This window comes from Neodiprion virginianus, chromosome 1 (assembly GCF_021901495.1).
Source record: "Neodiprion virginianus isolate iyNeoVirg1 chromosome 1, iyNeoVirg1.1, whole genome shotgun sequence".
Classification (NCBI taxonomy): Eukaryota; Metazoa; Arthropoda; class Insecta; order Hymenoptera; family Diprionidae; genus Neodiprion; species Neodiprion virginianus.
In genome coordinates this window covers 4931856-4946680 of record NC_060877.1, presented here as the reverse complement: position 1 = coordinate 4946680, position 14825 = coordinate 4931856, and the positions used below count along the sequence as shown (strand labels likewise).

At 35.7% G+C, this 14825-nt stretch overlaps 3 protein-coding genes and 1 long non-coding RNA gene across 7 annotated transcripts in view; 1 reads left to right on the top strand and 3 right to left on the bottom strand.

Moving 5' to 3' along the window:
- Window positions 1-552: 552 nt before the first annotated feature.
- LOC124296784 (eukaryotic translation initiation factor 1A, X-chromosomal) lies at window positions 553-2302 on the bottom strand. The gene is made up of 5 exons (XM_046747135.1): window positions 2150-2302; window positions 1804-1887; window positions 1325-1561; window positions 948-1048; window positions 553-719 (listed from the first exon to the last, which is right to left on the bottom strand). The coding sequence occupies exons 1-5, from the start codon at window positions 2163-2165 to the stop codon at window positions 714-716; spliced, it is 444 nt and encodes a 147-aa protein (XP_046603091.1). The 5' UTR covers window positions 2166-2302; the 3' UTR covers window positions 553-713.
- A 1043-nt stretch (window positions 2303-3345) lies between these two features.
- LOC124309107 (disks large-associated protein 5-like) lies at window positions 3346-5168 on the bottom strand. The gene is made up of 2 exons (XM_046772381.1): window positions 4973-5168; window positions 3346-4441 (listed from the first exon to the last, which is right to left on the bottom strand). The coding sequence occupies exons 1-2, from the start codon at window positions 5166-5168 to the stop codon at window positions 3453-3455; spliced, it is 1185 nt and encodes a 394-aa protein (XP_046628337.1). The 3' UTR covers window positions 3346-3452.
- Window positions 3377-14825, top strand: part of LOC124309087 (intraflagellar transport protein 88 homolog) — a 29203-nt gene continuing 17754 nt past the window's right edge. The window contains exons 1-16 of one of the 4 annotated variants that reach the window (XM_046772343.1): window positions 3377-3414; window positions 6203-6441; window positions 6552-6602; window positions 6760-6932; window positions 7038-7233; window positions 7325-7542; window positions 7743-7974; window positions 8524-8681; window positions 8835-9021; window positions 9119-9305; window positions 9394-9541; window positions 9622-9733; window positions 9849-9917; window positions 9991-10291; window positions 10397-10591; window positions 12362-12473. In XM_046772343.1, coding sequence (XP_046628299.1) covers window positions 6307-6441; window positions 6552-6602; window positions 6760-6932; window positions 7038-7233; window positions 7325-7542; window positions 7743-7974; window positions 8524-8681; window positions 8835-9021; window positions 9119-9305; window positions 9394-9541; window positions 9622-9733; window positions 9849-9917; window positions 9991-10291; window positions 10397-10591; window positions 12362-12473 — 2474 coding nt within the window. In that variant the 5' untranslated portion in view covers window positions 3377-3414; window positions 6203-6306. Of the gene's footprint in view, window positions 3415-5293; window positions 5378-5676; window positions 6442-6551; window positions 6603-6759; window positions 6933-7037; window positions 7234-7324; window positions 7543-7742; window positions 7975-8523; window positions 8682-8834; window positions 9022-9118; window positions 9306-9393; window positions 9542-9621; window positions 9734-9848; window positions 9918-9990; window positions 10292-10396; window positions 10592-12361; window positions 12581-14825 lie in introns of those variants that run through there. The other 3 variants (XM_046772353.1, XM_046772363.1, XM_046772372.1) reach the window with 3 other exon arrangements.
- LOC124309120 (uncharacterized) lies at window positions 9925-13509 on the bottom strand. The gene is made up of 4 exons (XR_006909181.1): window positions 12641-13509; window positions 12129-12469; window positions 11019-11141; window positions 9925-10570 (listed from the first exon to the last, which is right to left on the bottom strand). It is a non-coding gene; the product is annotated as an uncharacterized LOC124309120 (long non-coding RNA).

The following is a 14825-nucleotide window of genomic DNA, read 5'->3' as shown; positions in this document are numbered from 1 at the left end:
TAAATCACAGTGTGAATTACAATGCAATTTTACCTGTAATGTAATAGAATTTTACTAATTAATTAGTTGCCAGTTGTGAATTTAATTTATTTTCACCTAAGTTGCAAGGAATGACTGATAATCTAATAATTCATCTAAAAGAACAAAAGGAAAAATACTATCAATACTAATGTCAAATTACAACCAATACCGCTAAGGACGAACTTTACAAATAAATATTGGCAGTGGACTTCTTCGTAGATCATAATTCTCTTTCCGATGAAATCTATGTGTTTATTAAAAACTTGCAATGTGTATTTTCTCGAGGGAATTTTTTGCAGACAGATTTTAACGTAGAGTTAATGACACAAGTTTTATTTAGAAATAATTTGATCTAATAATTTTTGTTTATGCGGTCAATTTGCGACTGTTGAAATAGCAATATATATATATAGGCATATAATGTGCATAGTATAATATTACGAGTAACATATTATGCTATTTCGGTCTACATTAAATTTACATATACAAGGGTTGCGTATTACAGATATGACGATACGATGACTGCATTAATCAGTGGTTACAATTGTTTATTTGTAGATACAATTGATCAATTATGTATTGATTGGAAGCAAGCAGAACGCCTTGATTGTGCTCCATGTGATGCAATTTTCACCACTCAATTCTTCTCCTAATCTCCATTCCCTCACCACCGTTGATTATTTTTCGGGTCATCAGATCTGTTCAATAGAAAAATTTTACCAACACATTTTCATTAACAATTGAAATTTTCTGAAGTGTACTTTTGACATAACAAGTCCTGTCTCAAGTCACATGATATGAAAGATTGAACCATTTTAATAGATAGAATGCAATTTTAGTAGCACCAAATAATAGTTGGGCAATCTTGATACGTTGAAAATAAACTTTCAATCATTTTCTGTGTGAAATAAGATTGTTCGACTTACGTTATCGACGTCGTCCTCATCATCGTCACTAATCTCATCACCAAACTCAATATCTTCGTCGAACCCATCCTCGACAAACGTAACAGTATCGTTGATGCGAACTGTAAAAATAAAACACGTTTATTAGGCACTAAATCAAACTCAATCATTTCTCCGTTCAAGATAAAATGAAATTTAAACAGATTTTGAGAACACCGAACGGAAACTTATGATAATTAGATAATTAAAGATGTGGCTAAATGCAATTCGTACTTCATAAATTGAATCAAAATTAAAAGTCTTCGCAAGTTCCGCAATATTTTACATCTCCTACCACCCTTTACTTTAATCTCGATGAAAATAATCTATTTACAAATAACGACCACTCCAAATCCTACCTGTTTCTGGAAATTCTCCATAAGTTTTGAGATTACGAGCTTCGTCGGATGTATATTTGAGAATAACGTCAGCTTTGGCATCTTGGTAATCACGAAGGCCGATCAAAATAATGTCACCTTGATTGATCCAAACTTTTTTACGAAGTTTCCCTCTGATGTGACAAAGTCTTTTAACCCCGTCAAAGCACATGGCCTCAAGCCTTCCGTTACCAAGCATCTTGGTTACTTGCGCGTATTCTGTACAAAAAAAATACGTCAGTATTTTTTATTCCATTATTTTTCGTTCAATACTATTTTGCTCATGAAAAAAAATATTGTGCAAAGTTCATAACATTTCTTTGAGTCACCGATCAATTTGTCTTGTCAAATGTCGAAACATAAGTTGAAGAATAATAATATATCGGATAGATTAGCTTGCTTGCAAAAGTAAATAGGCCTGTGTCATAAGGCATATCATGAACGTGCGTGTTTGTACTTGCCTTGGCCATCTTCCTTGAATACCAGCTCTCTCTTTTCAGTTTCATTCTCGTTCTTACCTCTTCTCCTGTTTTTACCTCCCTTTCCTAATAACACAAACACGGAATATATCACTCATCACGAGCGTCATGGTCGATGACGACATTAGAGGAGAAAAAATTATACATTTTTTTTTTTATCAAGGTGCATCGACTATTTTTAACGCCAGAATGACACTGGCAGGTTATATACCAAACTTAACCACATTGTTCGATAAATCGTGCCAGTCATTCGATTTTGATGGAAGATTAATTTATGGGTTCTTCGACTTCAAATGATTTTTAAAAACTTGCTAATACTCTGACTTACCTTTATTCTTCGGCATATTTTAGTTATTAACTCCAATTAGATGATGAATAAACAATTATGTTCAACTTTAATGAAAATGAAAAGAGCACTGCAGCACCATGCCAAACCCGCAGAAGAAAGAGGACTACTCTATGCTCAAATCAGCTATGAATATCGTCCAAAATAGCAACCTTTTATTGCCGAATAAACTTTTCGAATGCCAATCATACGATAATTTGCTAAATATGAATTTAATTGTTTTCCCCGCTTCGTATGTCTTCAAAACATAATCGAAAATTTGTTTATCATTTTGTCATTTGACTTGGTTCATGCAGGAGAGGGAAATTCGAAATTCATTCAAGTTTTTATTCTTTCGTCAGTATTTTTTTTTATTGGTATAAAATTAAAAGATATGTGAAAATATTGACTACCGCAATTACTCTCATTATTATCGTATGATTTATTCCATATTTATTTACTTTCTTCGCTTTTAGTCACGGAAATAGGCTACGGTAAAATCATACGAGTTGGGTCTCTCTGTCACATTCATGCCATTTTGTCCAATGGTATTTCTTTCGGGATGCGTGGCGTCTCCTTGCGGTTATGTTGATACCTATGTGAAGTTGGCGTCCGACCTTCGAATTTCTTAAAAATTTTAATGCAAAAATATTGCTTTCTAATTGCTCATAATTACAGTCAAACTTGTATTACTTGCTCCAACATGATTTTCGAATAAATATATAAAAAAAAAAAAATGCATTTCCGAGAACGGAATTGAATTCAGGTGTGGAACGTGATTTTTATAAAGAAATTATATAGGTATGATCGTGGACCGTCTTGTAACGTTCACTTACAAAAATATAATACTGATGTTTTTGTATTACTATCATGCAACGCATTGGTTGTATTGTGAGGCCTAATGGCGTACAACGCAACATGTTTAATATGACACGATTTATTGATGAATACTTTTTTACAGAAAAGTCTTAGAATTTAAATCGACTTGCTTATAATATAAAACTTTTGCAAAGAAATTTTGTGTTGTGATGATAATGAACAGAGTATAAATGAGATAAATTAGTAAGGCATTGAAATTCAAATAAACTTAAGAAATTTAATTACATTTTCACAGTTTGATCGATTAGCCAAACAGTATAATTGTAAATCAAAATGTGGACGCTTACTCTTGTCATTATTATGAAAAATAAATTCATGCAATAAATAATTCTTGCGATAGTATAAAAAATAAATTCATGCGATAAATAATAAAAAATAAAAATAACGCAGTAAGTATTTAACATATTTTCTCTGCTTTCATTTTTTTTTATTTAGCCTCTTGCCAATTTCTTTCTTTTAATTGATTCAATTTGCCAAACCTAGAGTGACAGTCTTCGAGTTGCATGTAAATGATGTCCCAGAAACATTGCAAGTCGTCATTGGTTACCAATTTTTCTTGCGAACCAGTTTCACATTCGGTTACGAGTTTTCGAAATAGTTTTACCTCTTTGTTGATCAACAGATTTGATCGACCAATTACGTGATTTATCATACATTGAGCATCTTCTGGGGTATCAGGTGCAGATGTTATCATCATCCAATCCCAACAGAGAGCTTTCAGTCTCATAACTTCTCCGTCTGTGACTTTTCTAAAATATGGTGGTGTTCGCTCTTCATCTTTTTCAAACGCTGCTGCAGTTAGTAATTCATCACGTTCAGATTGCATTAGCACAGTATCAGTCTTAGTGTTGGGTTGCTGCAGCAGTTTTTGTCTTAAAGCTTTTTTCTTTCGAGCATAGAGAATACAAGGAGAGCAGAATTTAGGAGTAACCGTCGTGTAAAGATCATTTTTCGGCTGTTTCAATGCTGCCTGATCAAGCAAATGCAGGGACGGTAAACAGGCCGGCGGTCTAAACGCATAATTTTCTGGTGCAAATGAACTGCCTGGAATATTTATTATTCCAATACTTTTCGAAGCTTTGTGTACGATCCCTTGATCCAAAACTTTTGTGATTATTTTTTTATTCCTTAAAATAATAGTAGCATCAGGTGAATGTGCCTTCATACAAGCTTCCGATGCCAGCCTTTTTGCAGTGGCTCTAGTGATTCTGGGTGACATCGTTGATTTGATAGGTTTAAATGCTGATAGACTTTGGTGTAGGAACCTAGAGGAATTTAGTTTATCGTGACAAACTCCAACACACAATACTGGTGGTTTCATTGCTTTTTGAATTTTTTTTTGCAAATCTCTTTTTACCCTCCATCTCAACAATTTCATTCGTCTATCTTCTTGGACGATTTGATCTTTAGGTCCATCTGTGAAAATTTTTTATTCTATTGATGGTAAAATCTTGCCAATGTGTTAGCAGGATTTCAAGATAAAATTATTTTTTGATAAGAAAATTTCAATACAAAATCCTAAGCACATCAAACTAAGTGATATTCTGAAAAATGAAAACACAGTGCAAACCCCTAGGTCTAAATTTTCTACCTCTGCCCATGATTATGCCGAGTTGTACTCAGAATTATACCATGGACATTAGGGGTGACGGTGGGCTAAATTGAGTACTTGTATCAAATGTAATGCTTTTATTTCTGTATAATATTTCTGTCAGCTGACTGTTCGTAAAAAAGTACCCGCTATGCTTGTAGTATCATGCTATTTGTTTCCTTTACATGGTTGAACTAAGAGGGTAGCTGCGAGAGATCAATAGTTATCAATTCAAGCGAGACAATGGTAATAAAACGGTAATAAACAGTGATAACGGTTGATAGTTTAGGAACAATGACGAGTTAGCTAACGAAAGAGAAAATGTTACCGAATAGAAAAATGTACTAGACTATTACCTTGTACGTTTTCCATGCGCCCGATGCTGGATGTAACCGGAGAACCTGCTCCGATGATTTTTCTATTAACATTATATGCGTCCAAACGCCTTAGTTTTCTTGCATTTTCTTTTTCAAAAGATTTTATAATTCTCGACTCTTCTAAATTGCCGAATCCAGCCGCTTTTTTCTTATAGTGTGTTCTAAGACCTGCCATATTCTCTGTTGCTCATGATCAGAAATAATGACTAACTACCGAGATCGTTGACTGCCTCTGACAGGGCCTGGTAAGAAGAAGGAAGAGATCTGTCCTGTGGTAAACACGACATCGAACATAACAAGGATTAAATACCGCCTCGCTCACATTCTAAGCACAAAACATATACCACATTCTGCAAATAATAACACGTTTCCAACAGATCGATGGTAAGAGCTAATGTTGACAATTTTTCTCAAAGATGAACAATGAATCATTAGTAAATCATCTGTACTTTTTGGGTTGACATGCTTTTCACTTAATTATTAATAATAAAAATCGATCACGTGCACTTGTAATAATCTTCTTTTTTTATGTCGATCTTATGAAACGTTATAACTAGAATAAATTTGACAGTTAACAACAATAAAAACAGAAGACTTTAATGGGACGTTATGTATAATTACGTCTGTTAAACGTTATAAATCAATGGATAATTAATGCTTAATCATTTATAATAATAAAGTTAAATAACTTATATATATATATCTGTATATTCTTTAATTCATTCATCAAGTCCTAATACATTGCATAAATGACCTTCTTGTGATTTAATAATATCTCTAGAACGGTGATAGATACGGGAAAACTAATGAAATTTGGTAGTTTTCCTAAAGGCGAAATTAAATCGGGCAGGTAATTAGTCCATTATAAAGACTTCCCTGGATTTTTTTTTTAAATTATAATCTAATTCTAATTTTCGAATCTTTAATATAATTTGAATGTGAGCGAGGTGGTATTTAATCCTTTGTTATTGTTAGATGTCGCGTTGATCGAGTGACAAATTGTAAATGCCAGCGGCCAGTTGCCAGCGACGCGAGTGATGCTGTCAAATGTGAATTAGAAATTTACTGTGGCAAAATTGTTGTTTTAAAGTTTGGTAATAATACGTCAACCGGTTAAAAATACTTTGTTTACGGGGTTGATAGGTGGATGGATTATCTTGCGAAGTTTTACGCGGTAAATCAATGTGAATTAATAACGCGATTAAATAGTTTTGCAGAGAGCTACGACCTAACCTCCAAAATCGAGGTAACTGCGGTTTGCAAGTGAAATACGCAACAGAGATAATCGGATTGTTCAAGAAGAACGGGCAGCAATGACGACGCTCATACATGACGATGATATTTATTCTGGATACAATGACTATCCCTCGTTATTCAGCACTAAGGATTTGGACCAGGATGAATTATATCAAGACGCGATTAAAGCCAGCTACGCAAAACGCCCCATCGTAAGATTTCAAACACGTCTTTAACCTAAGCAATACTCTAATGTAATAATGGCATCTGATACATTGTGAAGGGTGAATTAGATCTCGCGTGATGTCGTATTACGTTTCAGATCACACCTAAAAAACCTGGCACTGCTATGCGTCTTGGAACTTCGAGCGGAGTGAGTCATACTTCACTGCATTATCATCAATACACAATCCTCTGATATAGCCCATATGAAACATATCTGACAAATATTTGTTATACTGCTCATTAAGAGCACAGTTTGGTCAACTACTAAGTTCAATGCTAAAAGTCTGCAATTATTGCTGGTGTAGTTTCACAGAAACGGAACTGGAATGATCGGCAGGCCAGGCACAGGTCCAAGGCCAATGACTGCGGTGCGTGGGGCTGGCTATACCAGCAGTAGTAGGCAACCTTTTGATCCATTGAATATGAACAGTAGTTCGAGAGGGCCTGCACCACCGTTAGAGACGGGTAAAGAGGATACGTAAGTATTTTGTGTTTGAAGATTAAGCGGGTTGATTCAGCCAGATTTTTCGGTTATTTTAAGTAGATGCATTGTTCATCTTGAATAATTCATCATTATTTCTAGACCTGAAGAAAAGATAAAGATCGCAGAACAGAGGATAATGGAATTGATAGAAAATTCTGTGCAGGCTATCTGCGAGAATAACTTTCGTGTTGCCCTCGAGAGAGCGAGAGAAGCTTCGTCTAGGGAACGAGCCCTTATACGTTTACAAGAACAAGCTGGGCTCAGTGACAGTCATAATGTTGATCTAACATTCGCAGTGAGTTGCATAGTGCATTTTGTGTAGTAAGTGACAAAACTAAACTCTTAGTGAAATTCGTGATTCTGTAAAAATACAATGTTATTCGCAGGTACTTTTCAACTTGGCTAGCCAGTATGCTAATAATGAAATGTACACAGAAGCCTTAGCTACGTACCAAGCAATTACCAGGAACAGAATGTTCAGCAACAGTGCGAGACTGAAAGTAAACATGGGCAATATTCATGTCAAGATGGGGCAGCTGCCGCAAGCAATAAAAATGTACCGTATGGCTCTAGACCAAGCTCCTACAGCTCAGAAAGATCTCAGGTGAACACCAGACATTCAATTCAAGTACTTATTCAATTTGCAGGTGTATTCGAATGTATTACTTTCACGGATTTAGTTTTTGGTATCTCGTTGTTCAGTTTGTAATTGTAAAGTAATTCCCAAATTTACGTTAACTGACAAGTTTTGAACAGTATTTAGTTAATTGTAATTACCTACTAACAACGTAAAACTATTCGCAGAATAAAAATAATGCATAACATAGGAATGCTGTTTGTGCAAATGGGTCGCTTAGAAGAAGCTGCAAACAGTTTTGAATGGGTGATGCGAGAGAGGGCTGAATTCAAAGCAGGGTTGCATGCTGTACTTTGTCATTTTGCATTGTCTCATCGAGACAAAATGAAACGAGGTTTTTTAGAATTGCTAGAAGTGCAGCTTAACATTGATCAGGAGGACAAGTATAATATTAACACTGTGAGTTGAGCGCATGTGACGAAACTTTGAAATTCGCTTATGTCTTCGACTCTTTTCTATCTCTTCATATCAGAAAATACCTATAAATGTCTCGAAATGAACATTATAAACATTTCTTCTGCACTTGACTTATAAACGGCACGTACTATGAACAAGTTTAACTCTTGTCATGCTCCGCGCACCCTCATCCTCCTTACAGAAATTCACCATCCCATTTGCAAAGATTAAAATTCGTAATTTATGTTGCTAACAATATCTAAGGCTTGTCTCTTGCACCACATTAATTTCTATCAATGTTAATCAATATATAGCTGGCATGCTCCAAAGTTTCACAATGGCTCTTGTTCTTTGTGTAAGAACAACTTAAAACCGAATAGCTTGATGAAGTAAATATTTGTTGACTTTATCCGATACTTTGAATAGATGTGATCTAACTTCATCTGCTGTTCAAGTACTACTGCAAATGACTATATAATCTTGCACAAATCGAGTGTGAAATTCTTTTACCCTTATTGAAATCCTATTTCAATACTTATAATCAATGTTTAGGAAGATGTCGTGGCAAATATATTGAATGAAGTGATTAAAAATGACGAGCTATCAAAGCTGGAAAAAGAGATGAAACAAGAAGCAGAGAAAACTATTCTTACTGCAGCAAAATTAATCGCGCCTGTTATCGAAGATACTCTGACAGCCGGGTTTGCTTGGTGAGAAACTATACCTGTGTGTCATTTCAGTCCGAGTAAAATTTCGGTTACATTATGAATCAAATTTAATGGAAATCAAATTGTTGAAAATGAAACATTTCCTCCCTTCTAGTCACATCTTGCTAGTCCAATTACTGATTTATAATTTATCAGGTGCGTTGACATGATAAAATCGTCTGCATATTCACCACTGGCAGCTGATCTTGAAATCAACAAAGCCATGGTATTTCTACATAACAGAGAAACACAGCTTGCCATAGACACTTTGAAAGTCTTTGAGAATCGTGAAACTAGTGCAAACAGCGCAGCATCTACCATGCTATCGTTCATTTATTTTCTGGTAATTTTAAATTATGATGCATTTAATCGATTACGCAGTTGAGATCTTTTTAACATCATGTTCGACTTACTTCTATGAATATCATTTCTTACTACAGCAAGGTGAATATGACCAGGCTGAAAAATGTGCAGAAACTGCTCGTCAGGCAGACAGTTATAACGCAGCTGCATATGTTAATTTATCAGCGTGTGGAATCAAGAAAGGAGAGTTGGAGAGGGCAAGAGAATATTTACTGTGCGCTTTAGACAGCGATGCAAGCCACGTTCAAGCTCTTTATAATCTTGGTTCGTTCTATACCCAATTCTACTCGCCTTATGGATTCATCAAAAAACAGAGGTGCAATGCCTTATCACTATAATACTTTTAATCCAGGACTGGTTTATAAAAAGCTTCACGCCTATGAGGAAGCTGTGGAGTGTTTCTGGAAATTGCGGAATATTATTCGGTATGACCCCCAGACGTTGTATCAGCTTGGACACCTCTATCAGCTCATAAATGACACCGATCAGGCGGCGGAATGGTACTTTTTCATCACACAAGAGGTTTTTGTAACAGCTTGTGTGTATTACCTGTATTAACGCTACTTGTTTGTTTTGACAGGTACAACCAGCTGCTTGGTATAATCCCTTCTGACCCTGGTGTTTTGCAAAAACTAGGAGAGATGTACGATACGTTGGGAGACAAACAGCAAGCGTACCAGTATTACAGTGATGTAAGAATGAATTGCATTATCATTACGTGTCCACTTTAGTCGCACTGTTGAATAAAATATGAAACCAGTAATAATAAAAAGTTTGCAAACAATAATTATCGAAACATTGTTTCAGTCTTACAGATATTATCCAGCAAACTTTGAGGTGATCGATTGGCTGGGTTCCTACTTTATATCAATGCAGGTATCTATATATTTCTATATTTCATTTTATTCTGCATTTTTTGTTTCCATTATTGACAATTGTTGATTCTTAGGTGGCAGAAAAAGCACTAACATACTTTGAACGTGCCGTTGAATTGGCACCTGATCAACCGAGATGGCGGCTACTTGCCGCGGCATGTTTAAGGAGAACCGGCCAGTTTCACAAAGCTCTTACAGAATATCAAGACATCCATAAGAAATTCCCTGAAAATATCGAGTGCCTTAAGTTCTTAGTTCGACTGTGCAGTGATTTGGGTCTGAAAGAAGCACAGCTGTATGCGGCTGAGCTCAAAAAAGCTGAGAAGACTAAAGAGCTTAAGGAAAGACAGGGATCAGGTCGCCCGGGAACTACAAGTGAGCTATTAATATAGTTCGGTTTTCAACTCCTGAATAATTATGGTGAACAAAATATTCAATTAAGTTTATTCGTCGAGTTTAAACTGTCTTGTTCGAATCCAGGCTCCAGACGAAGTAACAGTGGCACATCGTCACGAGCTGGTTCTGGGCTCAGCATCAGGTCGGAGCATCAAACCAGTCCTACGTCGGGGAGGAATGATCAGCAAGGACTCTACAACGGAGGTCCGGTTAGAGCGAATCGTTTGGCCATGCTTGAAAGTCCGTTGGAATTCACACCTGAGGCAAATACGCATATCAGTAAGTCACTCAATGATCTTTTACTTACATTTTTTTTCTTACAACCACAGAGTTGAACTACTGTGAAATTTCTTATTGAGATGTAATTGCAATTATGTCACAGGGATAGTTACTTATTAAACCATCAACAGATTTTCAATTATACAACCAGCATGAAGCCAGGAAGTATTTTTATAATTAATAAAAAGATTGCACATTGACCGATGCTAATTGTAAGTGGGTTCAAGGAGTTTTTAATGTGATCCCTGAACTCATGCCAAAGTTTAATTTACCTACTTTGAAGAAAAATATTGTCTAGGTGCTTCAGTTATTATAAAAATTATATTATAATACTCTGGAATTTTGTACAGAAAGTGACTAACACAATAGACAATAACTGTAGATGGCTTTCGGTGCATCCAGATTTCTCCTATGTTGAGTGGTATACCTAACTAAGTCCACCATCTCTTTTGCACAATCTGCGATTTCAATGGATACGATTTTTACAGTGAATTCTATCACCTAAGTGGGGTATCCAAACGCTACTCTTGATTTATTTACAGCTGGGGATCTGGAAAAACACAAGATTTTCATTAATTATAACTCATCGTTATTTACGTGACTTGTTTCATTTGATTATTAAAGCTAATCAGGTTTAAACCTGATAGGTATCAAGCGAAACATATAATTGTTCACTTCATATGAAAACAAGCCGATTAAGGGGATTTGTGCAAAAGCCAAATATCTATATATATATAAATATATACATATATATATCGTATAATATATTTATCGGACTGTAAATACATTCAAGTTATCTTGTTACTCAAGGAAGTCACACAACTTATTTCACCATTTGCTAGTCGTCATTTGTTAAAAAATTATAATCGCTTGAGGTAGCAAGCAAACATGATGGTTACTATTGTAAACTATTTTTGTTCGTCATCATTGTCTGATAGAGTAGAAGTTTGGATTTGTATGCAGGTGCTTCGAATGCAGATGTCTTTTCATTAATCAACGTATTATTCTCAAGTATCTGACCATGTTTCCAAAGGTACATTATAATCCTATTTCTATCGTCAGAACGGTATGAATTACTCTGAATCGGTTTTTCATTAAAACCGACCATATGCGATATTATGTATTTGGAAAAATTCGCCGAAAATACTGTTCAGAAATCTTTCAGATTATTCACTTAAATCTCACATCACATATTCTGCACTGATTTCCGGCATTTCTGGGCAAAAAAGTTTCTTCAAGTTGAAACTAGACTATAAAACTTTCCATAATTGATTCTGGAATATTCCGTTGTAACCACGTCTCGTGACTTCTATCTACTAGTATAAAAAAGTTGATATCAAACACTTCGTTACGAAATAACCGGCGGTTTATTTTTTTCCTATCTTTCACACGTAATATTATAAATATTCTGCAAGCCTTAGTATCGCGCAAAGCTTATCAAAGTAATGATTATCATTGCAGCATTGCACAGCTTCAGTTGCGATTGATATTAAACGGAATGATGTATACACGCTGTTTGATGGCCCTGTATTATTACCTTAATGGATTGACTGGATGATAGATGTACCTAACTCGTCCACAGATTCTATTCCTGGCTCGCATATGTCTTCTTTAACACTCTACTGATTGTTGCAGTGATGATCTTGCGACGCGAGTGAAAATTTTGCGCGCCACTGAGCGACTCTGGAAACATTTTCAGCTTCGTTTTGCTGGTTCTCTTTTTTTTTTTCTCGTAAATAGATTACAAAATCCAAGCTCTAATTTTTACAGATACTAATTATTCGGATCCTGTCGGTCCTCTGCCTTCGCGCCCCATGACTTCGGCAGGGAAGAAAGACGAAGACTTTGGAGACGAAGAACTCGGAGATGATCTTCTACCTGAGTAAATACAGTAATAGCAGTATTTTGATACGGCTCAAAGAAGGAGCATTGGCGAATTTCGATAAATCTATGTTTACTTCAGTCTGCACGGTGCCTTCAAGAAAAGAGGTATCCGATCAGTTATTAAAATACTTGGTAAAAGTCGTAATAATATGCAGCTCTGTTTACCTTAAATATCGCTTGAATCTGTTCTGTCTAGCTTAAGGTCAAACCTCGCTAAATTTCGTGTCTGGTAATAATTTCCAAGGGATTCATCGATCCATCTGTTGTCTTTTTATATAAAATATATGCAGCAGTGTAAAAAGATTTCTAAAATGACGGACAGATAACATATAGTTCGAAAATTCAATCGATACGAAACTTTGGGAGACCTAAACAAGTTTGGGAGAGATAAGTTGACATACCTACAAACAAGAAATTGTAGTCGTACTAACGGTATGTCAATACTCTGTCTAAATGTGAGTGAATGCCTGTAAAGGCTGTTAGACGCGTTTCAAACATCGCTGATCTCGTCATTCTGTGCAAAGCTCTCTGGAAGACATTGTGGTCAATCAGTTGAGTGGGAAATTTATTGTTGTTTTCATGAAATTAGTTTTGAAGTTTTAATCTAATGGTTTAAGTGAATAAAAAGGTGATAACATTAATAATGGGTGTAATAAAATTGCCGTCGAGACTATTCGTTATAATTTCACGGTTCGTCTGAGCGTCAAAGGAATATGATGACTGAAAATAAGAAGGCTTCTCTTAGAAACTTTTCCCGGAGTCGCGGATTTGAGAGGATCGATCCAAGTACTGATTTGGAATGGGGAAGGTAAAAATAATTTTTTTTTTTTTATCTGAATGCGTGATATAAAGTGGTACAAAGCTTCTGACACTTTTGCACGTTATATCGAGAAAGTGGTTCGAAAATTGAGCTTTTTTTTCTCAATTTCTAAAGTAAGATATATTTTTGATGAGAACAATTGGTCGAATTTACGCGTTAAATATTACAAATGATAATTGATAGATAAAATACTGATCACGGTTGCTTCCAGCATATCGAATATATCGTTGTCTGTTGGCAAGAGCAACGCGAAACAGATCTCAGAGGCGATATAAATAATGACCGCGTCCATATCAGATTAAATTTATTGTCGCCGGGATGTCAGATGTACGTCTCTCGTATGACTTCGTTATCCCTTAACAAGGCTGAAAGCATAATATTTTGACTTTCGACCGTATTTGCCAGAAGTATAAATAGACCAATATATGTACGTTTTAGATTTATGTTGACGATTATTAGGCGAAATTACATAATTTCTGATTATGATTGTCACCTATATTTTTTATGCCGTTAAATATTTCACCTGGGTGCATGTATGCTCTGAAACCGCTAGGAAATTATGATACAATAAATTACGAATCAAAAGAATCGATGTAAAAAATTATTTACAATAATCTCGGCTTCGTTTTCGTTAGTAATAATTAGTCTTCGAGACATCTTGAAAACCTTTTGAAATCGAATGATCTTCATCCAATGTCAAAAGTTCATACTCTCAGAAGCCAGAGTGCCGATAACGTGCAATTTCTTCTCTAGGGTCAAAGATTTATCGTGTATTGTGTATCATTCCACTTCACTCTAATCATCGCGCGCACTTTGCCAGTATATGCCTATATATAGTACAACTACACACATACACGCACGAACCATAAAAATCGCTCATCAATCACTGCCACGTCGTTTTATCCAAAATCTGAACAACTCTTTGGGATTTTGTCACACTTAAGAAATTTATTAGCAAGATCGAAGTTGGCTGCGTCAAAAAAAAAAAAAAGAAAGGAGGAATATCATCTAGACAACTCGCTTGGATCTAGTTACAGTGATATTTATTCATCGATTTGAAAATTTTGATTCCAGCAAAAACGTGACTGAGTGGTATTAAAAAAGTAAAAGCGCTCCAGGTTTCTTGCTATCGAAAAAGGCAGCAGAATTATGGTTATATTGCGGTGAATCTCGTACCTACAAAAATAGGCTCTTCAATTTTCGTAACCAGTAATCGTCGGCGTGGCGTGTATTTTATTAACGACAATTAGATCCACGCGAATATATGCCTCGACGTTACCGAATCATACGCGCGTTTTGTTCGCTTGTATCCAATATCGTATCGATATCATCGACACAATCGTAGACGCTGTATACGTACGATAATACGCACCTACCTACACTAAACGAGTGTGATCTGCAGATTGGCCAAAAGCACATCTGCCGTCCGTTCGAAATATTCCACAGTTAATAATACATCGTCCGACGGGTCGCGTGGATGGAAATAGCCATAAATTGATACGAGGGTTGCCTCGATATTTCAACGAGTGC